This window comes from Haliaeetus albicilla, chromosome 10 (assembly GCF_947461875.1).
Source record: "Haliaeetus albicilla chromosome 10, bHalAlb1.1, whole genome shotgun sequence".
Classification (NCBI taxonomy): domain Eukaryota; kingdom Metazoa; phylum Chordata; class Aves; order Accipitriformes; family Accipitridae; genus Haliaeetus; species Haliaeetus albicilla.
Window position 1 is genome coordinate 27,294,675 of NC_091492.1, and position 15,512 is coordinate 27,310,186.

Here is a 15,512-nt window from a genome sequence, read left to right on the forward strand (position 1 = left end):
AAGTCACAGGTCTGCTCCTTGCACAAAGCTTACCCAATGGAATAAACAGTCCCAAATCCTCATTTTCCTCATCAGTCCACTGGGGCCACTCACCAGCTCTGGTGTTCTTCAGTGGCTTCATCACAGTAGGATTTCTAACAGCCAGCTGCAAAGAACTTCTCACTGGAGACTCCTGCATTGCAGATTGGTTTTCCGTCAGATATGGATCTCTCTGCGAATTCACTTCCACCTCTGTACACAGCTTAGGTGTTTTCCCTGTAAACAGTATACACTAAATTGTAGTCAGATATGCCATATGGACACAGCTAAGCAAGGTTAAGAGGCTGCTGCAATTACAAAAGCTTATAGTGACCCATTCAAATCTGTTAAATCAACTGCACAAGTCTAACCTAGCCTGTAAAAGTAATCCAGATACACTGAACACTGCAGCAGCAGTCCCATCCTGCTGGAAACAAATCCAGGCGAAGAGATGCCCACCTCCAACTATTTCAGTCTTGCTCCCTCCACTATCAGTTTTGCACAGCTATGCTGAAAACTGTTCCTGTCAAATGATCCAATGCCAAAAAACCCGATGATTTGTTTAAAACATGGTTGTACTGCTTGTTGTATAAATGCAACTGCAACAACAGAAATCAACAGCTAGGGGCAGGCACTCCTTCACCCAGGCAGGTTATTCACAGCTGGAACAGCACAGTTGACTGCAACCTTAGTATGCAGTTTCACAGCCACCTTGGGCCAATTTAAAACCACATTACTGCTGGCAGGGGTGGCTACGTACCCTTCCCGCTCTTATTCTGCGCACTCCTAGAAAACAACTGTGAACTGACCCCTGTTCCACTCCCTTTTCTCCTGACACAAAATCAGCTTTCAGTCAAATCAACGAGCTAATCAGTCACAGCAGAACAAGAACCAGAGACAACACTTTTCACAAGGAAACAAGGAAGCACTGTCCCTTTTTGCTGCAGCCTGTAGTTAGATGGGCTTACGACAATTACTAAAAAACAGCTGAAGCCTGGAGTTTCATGAACACCTTGAGCCAGTATGAAAACAGTCACCCAACAAAACCAGCTCCCCAACCCTGCAGCAGTTGCTGCTCTGGCACAGGTATTTGTGTAGTTGCACAGAAAATCAGATCAGCGAGTTGATCCAGATAGAGAGAAAAAAACACCACCACCCCCACACTTCCCACACACCCCCACTTTTTTTGCCAGGTCAATTCTGCAATCTCATTCAGCTCAGAGACAAAGATGTATGCCAGGAAAAGAGAAAAAGAACAGGATGGGCAATCTGGGGAAAGAGGGCACAACCACTTATTTCAGTAGACTTGAAGACAACCAGAAATACAAAATGAGCATCATTTTGATTGTGAAGTCAAGTCTCCCTCACTAGCTCACACATCACACTTTCACTGAGTGAACCTCAGGGCAAGCAAAGTTCACTTGGGCTTTTTACACAAACTTCCAAAATACCTATGTTCCACAACAAATTTGTAACTTGATACTAACACAAGTTCTACTTGCATTGGCTCTTGTAAAGGATCACAGTAGAGCCCCATACAAGTGTCCCTATAGACTACTCTTTTGAATGCTTGAAAGAATTCTCTTCTGAGAATGAAAGCAAATGCAGGCAAAAAACTCTGAAAAGCAGTATTTTTTGAACCAGCAACTTGCACTTTTGCCAGTCTCACGACTTATTAGCCAAACATTTGTTTTTAAAAAAATAAACACAAGGTGACTGTTTCAAATCAAAGCCTGGATTTACAAAGTCTTGTCTAAAGACTAGGTGAAAGTAACATATCTTGCACCACATAAAACTTGCAAAATATGTCTACAAAAGTTACTGTTAGGACTGATGGCTATTACAGTGCATAAAAGATTAAACAGAGGGGCAAGACCAGGAAATTGCGTGCAAGTTTGCAAAACTGGGTATTTTAGGTTGGAAATTTGAAAAAAAAAAAGCAACTTCTAAAGCACTTTAGCATTCAGAAGCACTACAGGCAAGTAGCTTAAGTTCTCCATCAGTTTCCTAATGTTTTAAGGGAGGAAACCCCCCCAACTTTGAAAATGGGAAGCTTGCTAACTTGTAACACTTCAGAGAAAACAAACAAACAAACAAACACCACAAAAACTAAGCACCCGAAGGAAAACCTTTACGTAAACAGGCCCATAAAGCGCTCCCTTAGCTGAGCCCGGCGATGAGCAGAGCTCACAGGGCCGAGGCCGGACCAGCAGCAGGCAGGAGCCAAGGCGGCAACCGGCGTCCGGAGAACCACCGAAGGCACCGTAACACCCCCAGGGGCGGGCAGCACACGCATTTACCTTCCGCCACCGCTTCGGGACTCGCGAGGCCCTCGGGGATCTGGGCGGTAGCACAGGCCTCCTTCGCGCCCGGCGCTTCCTGACCGGAGCCCTGGGCCGCCCTGGCCGGGGGCCTCTTCCCGCCCTTTATCGAGCCCTCCCCGGGCCCCCTCCACACGCCCGGGCCGGAGTACGGCCCGCCGGCTCGGGCCGCCGGCGCGAGTTTGGCGGAAGACCCGCCATCGGCGGCGCCCGCCGCGGAAGAGCCGCCGGCGCCGGGCAGCTCCGCGTCCTCCTCGGCGGCGCCGCCGCGCTCCCGCGGGCTCTGCGGCCCCGCCACCGCCGCTCTCCTCTTCTTGCAGGGCAGCATCTTCAGCGAGAGCGACATCCCGGCGCGCACCTGGAAGACAGGAAAGCGGCTGGCCGCGGGACACCGCCGCCCGGGCCCGGGCTCAGGCTCCGCCGCCCCGTCCCGCTCGCCCCGCAGGAAGCGGAAGCGCCGTGGGACCCACCCGCCGCGCAGGCGCCGCCCCCCATGTTGGCCGGGTGCGGGGACGAGGCGCCGCCATGTTGGTGGCGCGCGGGCCGCCAGCCCCGCCGTGACGACGCGGGGCGGCGAGCGCGGCCAGCGCGCTCGCCGCCATCTTTGTTGGGCGACGCCGCCGGGCGCCGCGCCCGCTGCTTAGCTCCAGCCGCGCCTGCCTTGCCTCGCCTCGCCTCCCCCCCCCCCGCCTCCGCCTCCTCGGAGGGTCTTCCCCTGGGGGAGGGAGGGCCTGCTCGGTACTGCTGCCCGCGCTCCGCGGCGGAGCCCACCGGCCCCGGTGCCGTCCCCTCACGGCGGGAGCGGCGTCACCGGCCCTGCCAGCACACGCTGCGCTACCACCCGGCTCCTCGCCCGGGAGGCGCGGCCGGAGCGCCGACACTTGCCGAGTCACGGCCGGGCGGCCGCGGGGCGGGGCCGGCCTCCGGCTGGCGCGGGAGGGGCGGACCGGGCCGCCGGGCGGGGCCTGCGCCGCATCGGGACCAGTCGGCAGCTCCTGCATCCCGGGCTGCGAGCATCCTCCGCGCGGGGTCCGGCACACCGCGGCGCCGCCGCACCGGGCTCCGCACCCCGGCTGCCCCGGCCTAAGCTGGGCCATGGCGGAGATCACCAGTGTCCACCCCGGCTTCGGTGAGTGCGGCCGCGCCGCGCCGAGGGCCCTTTCCTCCGCCCCGGGAGCGCCTGGGCGAGGCCCCGCGCGGCGCCCTCCGCCCCCGAGGCCGGGCCGTCGGCCCCGCTCGCCGTGCGGGCCGGTCGTCCTTCCCCTACCCGCCCCGCCCCGGCGGTAGCCAGCATCCACCGCTCGCCGTCGGCAGCTGGGGCGGTGCCAGCGATCGCCCCCCGGAGCCGCCGCCGGAGGGAGGGGGAGGGGGTGTGGGGAGGGTGGGCCGCGGCCCGGCCGGGCTGTCGCCCGCGGAGCCCGGGCCCGCGGGGAGCAGGTGCGCGGCCGGGCGGCCCCCCGCCGCATGACGTGATGTCTGCGCCGGGCCGCGCCGCACCCCGGCCTTTGTTCGCGCCTCCCCGGGGGCCGGGGCGGCTGCGGCACCGGCGGCCCGATAAGGCGGGGCCTGCCGAGGCGGGCCGGCAGCCGGGAGAGGGGGGATCGGCGGGGGCCACCGAGCCGGGGGGGATGGGGGCAGCTCGGGCCTCCGGGCCAGGGGGCCGGGGCGGGGCGGGGGGGGGTCAGGCAGTCCTCCGGGCCCGGTGGCAGGGCGGGGGGCAAAGCCGGGCCGGGCCGGGCCGGAGCAGTGGCCGGGCCCCGGTGGAGGCGACGGAGGAGCTGCAAACCCTGCTAAATCACGGGAGGAGAAGCGGCCCCGAGCCGTGCCGGTGTGGCTGCGGTCCAGCCCAGGCACCGACATGGCATGGCTCCCTGGGTCACCGGTAAAATAATTCTCCCGAGTTGTTCCTCGCTAATATTTAAGATGGTTTTTTTTCTGTAGTCCAGTGGGTGACAAGGGCTGGTACCACAGCGTTGGGTGTCTGTGGCAGTTGGTTGGGTTCTTCCAGTCCTGAAGATTCAAACTGCTGCCTCTTTCCGTCCTCCCGCAATTGACTGACCTTCCCCTCAGGCTCCATAGTTGAAGCACGGTTACTACATTTCCTTTAAATTCTGAAGAGTTTAGTAATAATTCTGCGTACTGTATCATTTATTTAACATATGACGTATCTACTTACCTTTTACATTCTCTGTTTCCTGGAATCCAAGAGCCACAGGCTGTCATGATTTAACAGTTGGCCGCCATTAGGGTATAATTAGCAAACATCAGTTTTAAAAGGAAGTTTTCAATTATTTCTCATTAATGGAAAAATAATTCCATATCCCAAAAAGTTGTTTTTGTTTCAGTTAAATCTTAGCATCACATCAGAACAAAGATCTCTTCCAGAAAAAGTGAATAAAAAAAAGAGTAGTTCTGCTCTTTTTGAGCAAGGAGGCAGGTGCCATTTAAAATGGACATTGTGCATAGCAAAGTGCTTTGAAAGTTGTGAAAACTTAACTAAAATTGTTTTTAGGGAGCTTTACATCAGTGTAGTTTTCAATTGTAAGGAATTATGGAGACAGGACTAATGAATGTATGGAATGATTACGTAAGTAAGAGTCTTCAGCTAGGAAAAGAGGGGTGTCACAAGCAGCACAGAGTAAGGAGGAATGATCACTCCCTGTTTCTTCTAATGCAAGAACAGGCATCAAATGAAATGAGGTGGGGCAGGCTCAAACTAAAAGCCCTTGTTTTCTCATGCCACATAATTAAGCGGAGCTCTTTGCCACAGAACATTATGGGAGCCAAATTTAAGAGTTAAGATAATTCGATGAAAGAAAAATTACAAAGACTTATTTGGTGCTTTCTAGTGTGACTGCTGGTATGTATCGGCATATGGCCGAGCTGTATTCAGATTGGCTGTTAAAGACCACTTGCCTCATTTCAAAGAGGGAACATTAAATAACAAAATAAAGTTGAGGTTTTTTGGATGTTTTATTAATATTGTGAATTCTTCTTGCTTTAGTTAATTCAATCCAAGGCTATACTCACAGTGGGGCCTGAGACAGATTTATCTGTGAAGTCAGTCACCATTGCAGAAGACTTCCAGTTTCAGTCTGGGAAGGCTTCTGTCTAACCAAAAGTGTTTTGCTATTTTTGAGAAAAGGAGACATATTCTCTTGGAAAAAAAAATCACAGTTTTCCCTGAGCCTATCAGATACTCAGATTATAGTCTGGCAGTCTTCCTGCCTGTTAACCTCAATAAATAGTAATGTGGAAAGAACAGAGAAAATACAAAATCAAGGTGCTCTCTATAGCTTCAGGTATGAGGTTGGAAGATTATTTTCTCCTGTTTATGGTACAGAATGACAATAGGAAAATCAGACAAGCTTACCTTTTTTTACTAGGTGTTCCATGTAGCTGTGCCCATGACTGTCATGACAGTGATTTTGGTTTTCCCTTTTACTATGGAAGCGGTGTGTACAAATTGTAAAAAAAAAAAAAAAAAAGAAGAGACACAGGGCTGAAGGGCTTTTCTGTTTGCTTGCTTCTAAAAAAAAATTTTTTTTAAAATTGCTTTAATGATTAAACTAGTAATACAATAGTAAGTTATAAGAAGAGCCTGGCTCTACCTTCCCTATAATCTCCCATCAAGAAATTGAAGATGGCAAAAAGATCTCTCCCTTTTCCTTCCCTTTTAAGACTGAACAAACCCTGCTCTTTTGGTCTCACCTTGTCTTCCATCTGCTCTCCATTCTCCACCACTCCAACTTTTTAATCATCTTGGTGGCCCTTGACTGGAATTGCTTGAGGTTGTCAATATAATGTACTGGGGAGCTCAACACTACTGAATGGTTTCATTCCGTGTCTTGGCAATAATTCTCCAAAGTCAACTGTTACAAATAGAAAATAACGAGCATGGTTACTAAAAATGAATGCGGTGCTTTCTTATTCTGGCTTGTCATTACTGAAGAACATAGTTGACATAAGCTCTAGAAAATATCAAATAATCCCTAAATCCAAATGCAGGATTTTCTGTCCATTGCTTTTGGACACTGGATTTCCACATGAAATTTTGTGTATACCATTGGTCCTCTATCTGCCGTAAGGGGCCAAGAAAAACAATCAACCGTTTCAGGCCAAAATGGTTTGGCTTTTTTAAATTGTTAATAAAGGATAACTCCAGATCCAATGTTATGGCCATATTTATTACTCCCTTCCTGTTGTTAAAATAGAATTGTGTAATGTTTCTGAACAGGGCATTTAAAAAAAAAAAAAAAAAAAAAAAGAGTGCTTCCTGCAAATCAAGAAACCGTATTCCTGTGGAGATGCTGGTAATGCGGGAGCTTGATTTGGCAAGATAAGGCAATCAACCATTTGAAATTCTTAGCATGTGAAACATAGGTCAAGCATGCCTTAGGAGTGTAAAATGTTTCCCACGTGGGAAAATATAAATTAGAGGAAGTGGGTTTTTATTCTGGGGAAGCTTTGATACCAAGATCATTGAATTAAGAACAACAGAATAGTACCGTATAGCTCTCCATCCAGATGTGTTTGGCCCCGTGGGGGCACGGCCACTGCAAAGGCACAAGCTCATTCCTGACTGCCTTGTCTTCTCTGCAGATGTCTCTCCAGTTGTTGCAGGCCTCATTGGTGCTACTGTCCTTGTGGTTTCTGTCTCAGTAACAGTTTTTGTGTGGACATGCTGTCACCAGCAAGCAGAAAAGAAGCACAAAACCCCACCATATAAATTCATTCACATGTTGAAAGGCATCAGCATCTATCCGGAGACCTTGAGTAACAAGAAGAAAATTAACCGAATCCGGAGAGACAAGAATGGCACTCCTAAGGAGACTGGAAGGGGAAACCTCTTGGTGGATGCTGCTGAATCTGGTTTAATAGGCTCCGAGAAGGCTCCAGATGGGCCAAATGCAGCCCCCCATGTCGACCAGCTCCCAATAAAAGTAGATTATGGAGATGAACTAAGTCCAGATCAAAGCCTCACTCCAGGAGGAAGTAAAACCTCCTCCCCATCTTCTCCAGGGGATGATGTCATGCTGGGTGAACTGACTTTCTTAGTGGACTACAACTTCCCTAAAAAAGCGCTGGTAGTTACCATTCAGGAGGCTCATGGGCTGCCAGTGATGGATGAACACACTCAGAGCTCTGACCCTTATATCAAGATGACAATTCTTCCAGATAAAAGGCATCGAGTGAAGACTCGTGTACTTCGCAAGACACTAGACCCAGTCTTTGATGAAACCTTCACCTTCTATGGGATCCCATATAGCCAGCTCCAGGATTTGGTGCTTCACTTCCTCGTGTTGAGCTTCGATCGCTTTTCTCGAGATGATGTTATTGGAGAGGTCATGGTGCCCCTTGCAGGGGTGGATCCAAGCACTGGAAAGGTTCAGCTGACCAGGGAGATCCTCAAAAGGAACATACAAGTAAGTCACTTCATGTAGTGTGACACAAGACTCCTTGCATTGTATTTGATCCCACTTCTTTAGATCCGGCAGCCTCCATGGTGTAATAAGCAGGAATACTGCAATTCCTTAGCCATGAAACCCATTTTTCCACAGGAATGTATTATTGGTATTATATGGCTGTGCTCTTTTAGTCAGGCAGTTCTCTGCTTTGTGGTTATGGCAATTTGACAAGGCATGGTCACTATTTAAGCATAGAAATGATGTATGTTATAATTGATGATGCCAAGAAAAAAGGCAAAGTCCCCATCTCCAAGGAAGAGAGCTGGTGCGATAATGGGACATTCATCTGCAAAGACAAACCTCTCAGAGAGGGAGGTTTGTCTGGTCTGACCATTTCAGACACCTATACTTGTAATTATCTACATCTGAATTGTTACTGTAACCTGTAAGTGGGAATACATCAACATAGTCAGCGGAGTCTAACGTCATTCCTCTCGTCCTGGAGCAGATGTCAAAATCAGATCAAATTAATCCCACCCTAGATGACTCTATTTTTTTCCTCACTTGAGAACAAAGTGTGTTTAAGATGGTTTTGTCAAACGTAGACATCTAACATTTAGGTGAAATGAACCCTACTCTTAGTGCCTAGTACTGTAAAACTAGAACGATGAGAAATCCATACACACTATTAAGGCTTACATTGGGGAAGATGGCTTCTGTCCTCAGAAAATACACTATGCTGAGGTAGGAGGATGAGGTGGTACTTAAGATTTTTATTTTCTTGCTCAGTTTATTTTTGGTACCCATCCTCCAGGTTCAACAGGAAAAGGCATTTGAGCTCACTTATTGCCTTAACGTATTGGAAATTGTTGCTGGCTGTATAAAATACTTCATTACATCCTAGAGTTGCAGTATTTTACTTGAAAAGTTTTTTCTACTATATGAGGCATTTAACTTTTTGTTTTTTTAAAGTTATTTAAAGGAGACTCTATATCAATGACCCAAAACAAACCAAAAGAATCCCAGCAAAGTCCTGGTAATTACTTTGCTTTTCTTAGGTTCTTGGGATGCTTTCCATTATAGTAAAACAAGTGGCTGATTTAGGTTCTTTTAATAGTATTTTTTTCAGTGCATTGACCTTATCTCTTAGAAGTAATAGATTAAAAATAGAAGAAAAACATCACGCTAAATAAAAACAGATGTAATCAAGGATTCAAATTATTTGATATTTATTAGTAATCAAAAATAGATTTACCTTGGTGTCAGCTGTGCATTTTTTGAAAATCTGCATAGTTCCACAGTGTCAAAACAGCTGTTACTGAACAAAGTTTTCCAATGTCAGGAAGTTTCAAAATCTGGAATACAGAATTGCATTTAAAACCCAGTAAATTATTGCACTGATACAAGCCAGCAAAGATGTAGATCCCAGCCTAATGAACATTCCCAATAATATCTAACAGACAATCTAAGAATACAAATTACTTGGAAGTAACTGCATTAAATTACTTCAGACCAAAAGAACCCCCAAAATTCTAACAGCATATACACACACACCCCCAATACACCAGAATACAACAGCCAGAGAGAGTATCCAAGGAGCCAAAGTTCTGAACATTTCCCTCCTGGGGCTGGGAGCTTGCTCATATATTTACTCCTCCCAAAATTTTGCATAAGCAGCAATAGCCTTCATTCCTTGCATTTGGAAGACTTGTCTTAAACACACAGGAACTGCTCGAATAAAAAGAAACCACCAAAATGATAATGAACATTTTTCCCTGTGTAAGTTTACATGCACAATTTTTTCCCACTAAGCTGAATAACAGCAGTTGAAAGAACAGCTTCACCTCTTGGGTGATCACCAGAGCATTTAGTGTGACATTTACTGTAGCGCTTCACTGGTTTGAAATGAGAAAAATTCCTTCATTTGGGGACACACACATCCCACCCCCTTTGCTCTACCGGGTTGACAGTACCAGACACTGACTGGGGCAGGTGAAGGGCAAGGTACTAAGAGTCAAGAGAGGCAAGGTACTTAGCAGGCAGCTATTGGAGTTATTGCAGTAGCTCTCCTATCAGTGCGTTATGACACCACATGATTTCATACCCACTGCTAATACTGTTTGCCTTGATAGTAAATAATCTAAATTAGTGCCATCTCAATGAAAGTTAATGAATGCCATCTGGAAACTAAAGCTAATTATCTTAATATTATGTTACTCTTTCAAAGGATATACAGCAAGTTTAACCAAGTAGATCTCTTTCTTTTATCTTCATCCTGTACCTTTGCAGACTAAACAGATGGTGAAACTGTCAAAGCATACCTAAAGAACTTGAGGTGCTTAGCCATCGAAGCTCCACCAAAAGTCAATGAAACTTAAGCTCCTAAAACCCACAGATGCCTCTAGTAGCAGACCTCAAAAGGCAGCCATGTCCACTGTTCTCTCAGAAGGTGCCCACCAGGTTTGCACTCATGGAAACACAGCATTCAAGGGGAGAGGCTGTAGTGCTGCTTACTGTGCTCAACAGGTGTAGGGTGAACAGCACAGGATAATTTACCTTATGTCACTCGCTCCTTCTCCCAGAGGCTCCATCTGCCTGAGGCACTTAAAACGGCCTGCATCTAATTTTCCAACTTTTTAGGCATTTGGCACAGGGAAAGGAAATTCTGGTGACCTCCAGCATTTGTCCCTTGTATAAGACCATCTTGTCTTAGTAAGTTTTTTCTGTTTCTTTTTCACAGAAATGTATTAGCAGAGGGGAACTGCAAGTCTCCTTGTCTTACCAGCCTGTGGCGCAGAGAATGACTGTTGTGGTGCTGAAAGCCAGACATTTGCCAAAGATGGATATCACTGGCCTCTCAGGTAGAAGCTATTTTCTTCAGCTCTCTAAACGTGTAGGAAAAAACCTCCAAGATCAAGTTCAGATCTTTCCACCTGTTTCATCTGAAGATTTTCTTTGTTTGCACACTTTTCCTCAAACTCTTTCTAAGGGCGATGGATCACTATGAGTGATCCATCGCTCACCAACAGATGGTTACACAAACAAGACCAAATCCTTCCTACTGCGAGGCCAACACTTGCATCTTTCTGGCATCACCTGGTTTGTTTATGAAGACAGTATTTTTCAAATTCAGCAGGTCTCCCTGTTGCTTTTGACCAGACTGTGTAGGCTCTGTGCCTCCGTGCTGCTGTCGCTCATCATTGCCCTTAGCATTTTTTCCATGGCAAGACCGCTGCTTGCTGTGTCTACCTCAAACCCTGCCCCTAGAAGAGAAGGGTAAAAGGAAGGGTAAAAGAGAGCAAGCATAAAAAAGAGGAGTGATAGACTCAGAATAGAGAGGAGTAAATTCATATGACATTAGAAACAGTTCTGGGGTTTTTTTTCCTTTTTTGTTGTTTTGCTATTTGAAGAGAAGAGCAGCTGTTCTGGATTTCCTGTTTTGCAGTCACAGATTCTCAGACTCCTGAATCCCCTTAGCAAAGTTCCCTTCAGGATTATGGGAAAATGGTTGGAATCAACTTGAGATTCAATAATAGCCTGACTGATAGCAAATTTAGTCCCGTTTTTGCAGCTTTCTCCTGTACAGCTCAAAGAATGCAGTCTAGGCTTAATTCTCTATTGTAGGCCTTAAATTTTACTCTTTCTTTAAAAAAAAAAACAAACCAGCTTTCCACATGTAGTCTCCAACTACAGGATAAATTTTTCAGTAACTGTTCTTCTACCTGCTGAATCTTGCAAGGCTAACATCGTTTCTTTATATGATCTTTATATAATGCATAAACTCATATTTCAGCTGGATAAAGGAACACTGAAAATTAGCCAGTGTCAGCTGGGCAAGTGACTTCCAGCTTCAAAACTTGTGTTAGGTGTAAAAAAAAAAAAAAAAAAAGCTCTGCGTGCCTGGTATCTTAATTTTAATCCTAAATAAGCATCTGCATAAAAAGCAAGCTGACTAATAAAATAACAAAGTGAGGCTGATGGAAAAATGAAGGCTTTGGTTTAAAGTTTCTTCTTTTTCAATACCTTCCACTGTAAATGTTTTCCACCTGCAAATTAATAAAACTGTCTTCACACTTTGCTGGGCTATTTCCTGAAAGAGGGTAAAAATATTTGTTGTAGATGACAGTGAAAAGTGAAAATTTTGGCCAGTCAGGCATTGACCTCACCAAAAAGCTACCCGTTTGGTATTTCTAGGATTAATTACCGCAATTTACATGTGACTTGCTTCCCCCCAGTCCCCATGCAATGTTGAAACTTACAAAGAACTTGTGTTGCTAACATCAGTTGGTTGCTTTGCAATGAGGAAATACACAAACAATGCCCCCCTCCTGCGGGAGCTGGAGTGAGTAGCCTAGATTCACACCATTTACTTGAGATGGCTCACGTTCAGCAAGCTAAGTCCTGTCCATTACTTCCAGGAGCATTACTGGGCTGTGTTATTGGTTTATTTCTCTCTCTTCTCCAGCAGATCCATACGTTAAGGTGAATGTTTATTATGGAAGAAAGCGCATAGCAAAAAAGAAGACTCACGTGAAGAAGTGCACTTTGAATCCTGTCTTCAACGAGTCCTTCATTTACGATATCCCTGTCGATCTCCTTCCTGACATCAGCATTGAATTTCTAGTTATTGATTTCGACCGTACCACGAAAAACGAAGTGGTGGGACGGCTGATTTTGGGAGCGCACAGCATCACTGCAGGTGGTGTGGAACACTGGCGAGAGGTGTGTGAGAATCCTAGAAAGCCAGTTGCCAAATGGCACAGCCTGAGCGAATACTAGCAGAGGTTGCGGCAGCGACAGCTGACTTGTAGAACAGACTTAAACCGTGTTTTAGCTGTAGAACTAAACTTTCGTAAGAAGCAGCAGCTGATTGGTTCTCTAGTGATGTGATTTTGCAGGGCACTAAAATTCTAAAGAGCATTAAATGAAAAAAAAAAAAGATACCACAAATATATATAACAGTGTAATCACGCTATTGCATGCCTATTACAAACTGAAATTAGTATAACTACCAATATCAAGTTGCAGATTTTAATACAATTATCTGTCACTATGGAAGTTGTGTTTGTGCCGAACTGTCTTTGCTGGTATTCACCAAGATTGGCCTGTCTTTATTAGGCTTCTCCCAAAGTTTCTGAATTCTGCTGTTTAACCTCTAGTTTCTTGTTAGTTTGCCTGCCCATTGGTTCTTGCAGTTCTGTTCTTTGCTGGTTTGGGAGTACCAACTGCATTTCCATATAAAGGTGGTTTAGAATTCTGCACTAGCGCAAAAGGAAAATACAGGGGGAAAATGGCACTTTCCTTCAGAGAAGAAATAATTCTGTTGTCAGGTACTGAAATACTTGCTGTTGCGATGTACTTGTTGTGGAGCTATAAGGTCACAACATCAAAGATCTGCATCTAAAATTCAAACACCAACAAACTGATCACATTGTTTTGCCACATGGAAGTTATCACAGGCATGATCTCACAGACTGTCAGAATTGGGGAAACTCTGCTCTATTTCATTTTATTTAACCTTGTCTGCGCATGAAGGGCCCAAGAAAAAAAACAAAAACTGATGCGTCATTGATGGGTAAGGAAACTCTTGCTGATTCTTTTGAATGTTAAATGCGAAATTCTACATGATTGATAAGTTCTGTTATAATGGCATAACATACCTGAGATAGGAAAATATCTTGGGGGAAGAGGTTTTAAGTGAAAAAATTACAAAGCTTACCTTCATTCATACTTGAGTCAATTTGCATTGTATATGATCTTGTAGTTACCTAAGAGCCAGCTTTCAAAAAAGGAGTAAACATAGGGCAAAGCCTGTCACTACAAAATGTGTCAGACTCTTCGAGAAGTTAATTTTCAGAGTTTCAAGGCAGCTTGAGTTAGTTCTTAAATTGTGAATGACTTCGGAGACTTAGGATATGCTTACCATCACCTCTGAAGTGTAAAAATGTTACTTGACAAGTGTGACCTGTAGCACTTCAGGCTATTAACCCTGAATAGTCAGCAGTTTTGAACAGAAGTTCATAGAGTAAAGTTCCACAAATATAAGTTTGGAAGTAGCTGCATTAGATCTCATGGTAAACACACTAGCCTATGAACTGGTTTTGTACAAGACAGCACCATCCTGGCAAATAACTCGATTTGGCTTCTTATTGCATTCAAGCCAGGAAAGGATGATAATTGGCAGCAAATAATTGATTATAACCATTGTTGGTAAACTCAGCGGAAATAGTTATAACAGGCTGTAGAATTTAAAATTATTTCTGAACTCTCCAATGGAAATCTGAAGCACAAGTGAGCTTGCAAAGAGGCACGTAGAAGACCACAAATTTTCAGTAAACTTTTAGTTGCTTCCAGGCAGCCAGTCTGTTGTGTGCCCTGTGGAATGTAAATAATGTATTATAATTAAAAAATTTTAAGATCATTTAACTACTTACAGGACTTGACTACTGAATTTTAGAGCCCTGTTGGAAAAATGATCCTTTCCACCTTCATACTAATGAGAACAGAATAATTGAGCAAGTCTTACTCGGTTTCCTCTCCAGCCACCATGTAAAGGAACAGCTGATGGGAGGGCTCTTCGTGCAAACAGTCAGCACTTTGTTAGTTGGCAATACTTTTGCATCTCTTCCTAAGAAATTATTTTTGGAAAGCTGAATTTTCTCGCTCATAGCTAGTTACTCATTGAAACTTCCTTCCAGGCAGAGTGTCTTTTTAGCAACAGAAGTTGCATTGAAGCTGAAGCTCTCTATTTCTCGGCCTTGCATGGCAGACAGAAGTGTGGACTTCGTTCGTGCTTTATCAATCCTGATTACAAGGATTTCTGCCTGATGTTAATAGTAGATTTTGTCTTAAATGCTTTCTAGTTCATGCTCTATTAGTGGCTCACAGCCACAAATGAGAGAACGAGTTCTCCCTTGAAAATTGGTGTAGATCTATTTCAATCCTAGTTTTTGCACTAAGCAATTGCGTTGCTGAAGTTTAGCAACTATCATGACTTTTCCTCGGAACATGCTTTCCAACACCGCTCCAAACATCTGAATAGGACATACTAACAACAACAACAAAGTTTCCTTTTTTCCCTTCGGTGTGAAAAGCATGCTTAAGCCTAGATGATCTCCTTAAGATTCCTTTAGTTGAAAAGGAAAGGTGAACTTCTTGTCAAGGAAACATGCTCAGGGTAAATAGACTTAGGCTATCAGGCAGATAGGAGTAGCTCCAACACTCTTCTGGAATAATAGGAAACTGAAGATGTGCAGATATATATTTTTTAAAACGTAAAATAGACAGTAAGTGACAGCGGACTCACTGTAGAATCTCCCAGGTGTGGTTATTCTTTACCTTGTGTCTTCTATTGTAAAATTAACTTGGACAACTTTGTGTGAAAAAAAAAAAAAGGCAAAAAACCTAACTCAACATGTGTGAAACTGCATAATGCTATAAGCTAATCTACATTATGTAATGCTATCTTGTATGTTGAATTTGTTAACGCACATTGAGCGTGCAAATAAAAATTAAATCACTTTAGCTGCTGACTGTGCCATGTTTGACTGTAGGCAACACGTACATGACTATACAGAATACTTTAAGAATTTGTTGCTAAAAACATGCATTTCTGCTGTGACAATTCACAGGAAAAGCACACACAAAATAAATCTCAAAGAAATAATGGAACATAACAGAATCCTGGCAAATTAAGCATAACACTAGTACTTAAGCATTAGCACATACAAAAACTCTGTCATCTACACAGCATTATAATTTGATA

General features: G+C 45.0%; 2 protein-coding genes across 7 annotated transcripts in view; one reads left to right on the forward strand and one right to left on the reverse strand.

Annotated features, from left to right (window-relative positions):
- The window catches only part of LOC104325534 (GON-4-like protein), a 31,308-nt gene extending 28,119 nt beyond the window's left edge, over positions 1-3,189 (reverse strand). For 3 of the 5 annotated variants that reach the window (XM_069794439.1, XM_069794436.1, XM_069794441.1), the window contains exons 1-3: positions 2,810-3,163; positions 2,319-2,697; positions 34-255 (exon numbers count right to left, since the gene is read on the reverse strand). In XM_069794439.1, the coding sequence (XP_069650540.1) occupies positions 34-255; positions 2,319-2,697; positions 2,810-2,941 (733 nt within the window). In that variant the 5' untranslated portion in view covers positions 2,942-3,163. The other 2 variants (XM_069794440.1, XM_069794438.1) reach the window with 2 other exon arrangements.
- Positions 3,190-3,204: 15 nt separating this feature from the next.
- SYT11 (synaptotagmin 11) lies at positions 3,205-15,271 on the forward strand. Of its 2 annotated transcripts, none has more exons than XM_069794453.1 (4): positions 3,205-3,468; positions 6,942-7,765; positions 10,488-10,608; positions 12,213-15,271. In XM_069794453.1, exons 1-4 carry the CDS (start codon positions 3,435-3,437, stop codon positions 12,524-12,526), a joined length of 1,293 nt encoding a protein of 430 aa, XP_069650554.1. In that variant the 5' UTR covers positions 3,205-3,434; the 3' UTR covers positions 12,527-15,271. The 2 variants fall into 2 exon arrangements, with proteins under 2 accessions (XP_069650554.1, XP_069650555.1); XM_069794454.1 differs by having other exon boundaries at positions 12,216-15,271.
- The last annotated feature ends 241 nt before the right edge of the window (positions 15,272-15,512 follow it).

Coding starts and splice junctions, on each gene's coding strand:
- SYT11 (XM_069794453.1), top strand. CDS start 3,435: ATGGCGGAGATCACCAGTGTCCACCCCGGCTTCG. Junction 7,766..10,487: donor TCCTCAAAAGGAACATACAA/GTAAGTCACTTC, acceptor TCTTTTTCACAG/AAATGTATTAGCAGAGGGGA. Junction 10,609..12,212: donor GGATATCACTGGCCTCTCAG/GTAGAAGCTATT, acceptor TCTCTTCTCCAG/CAGATCCATACGTTAAGGTG.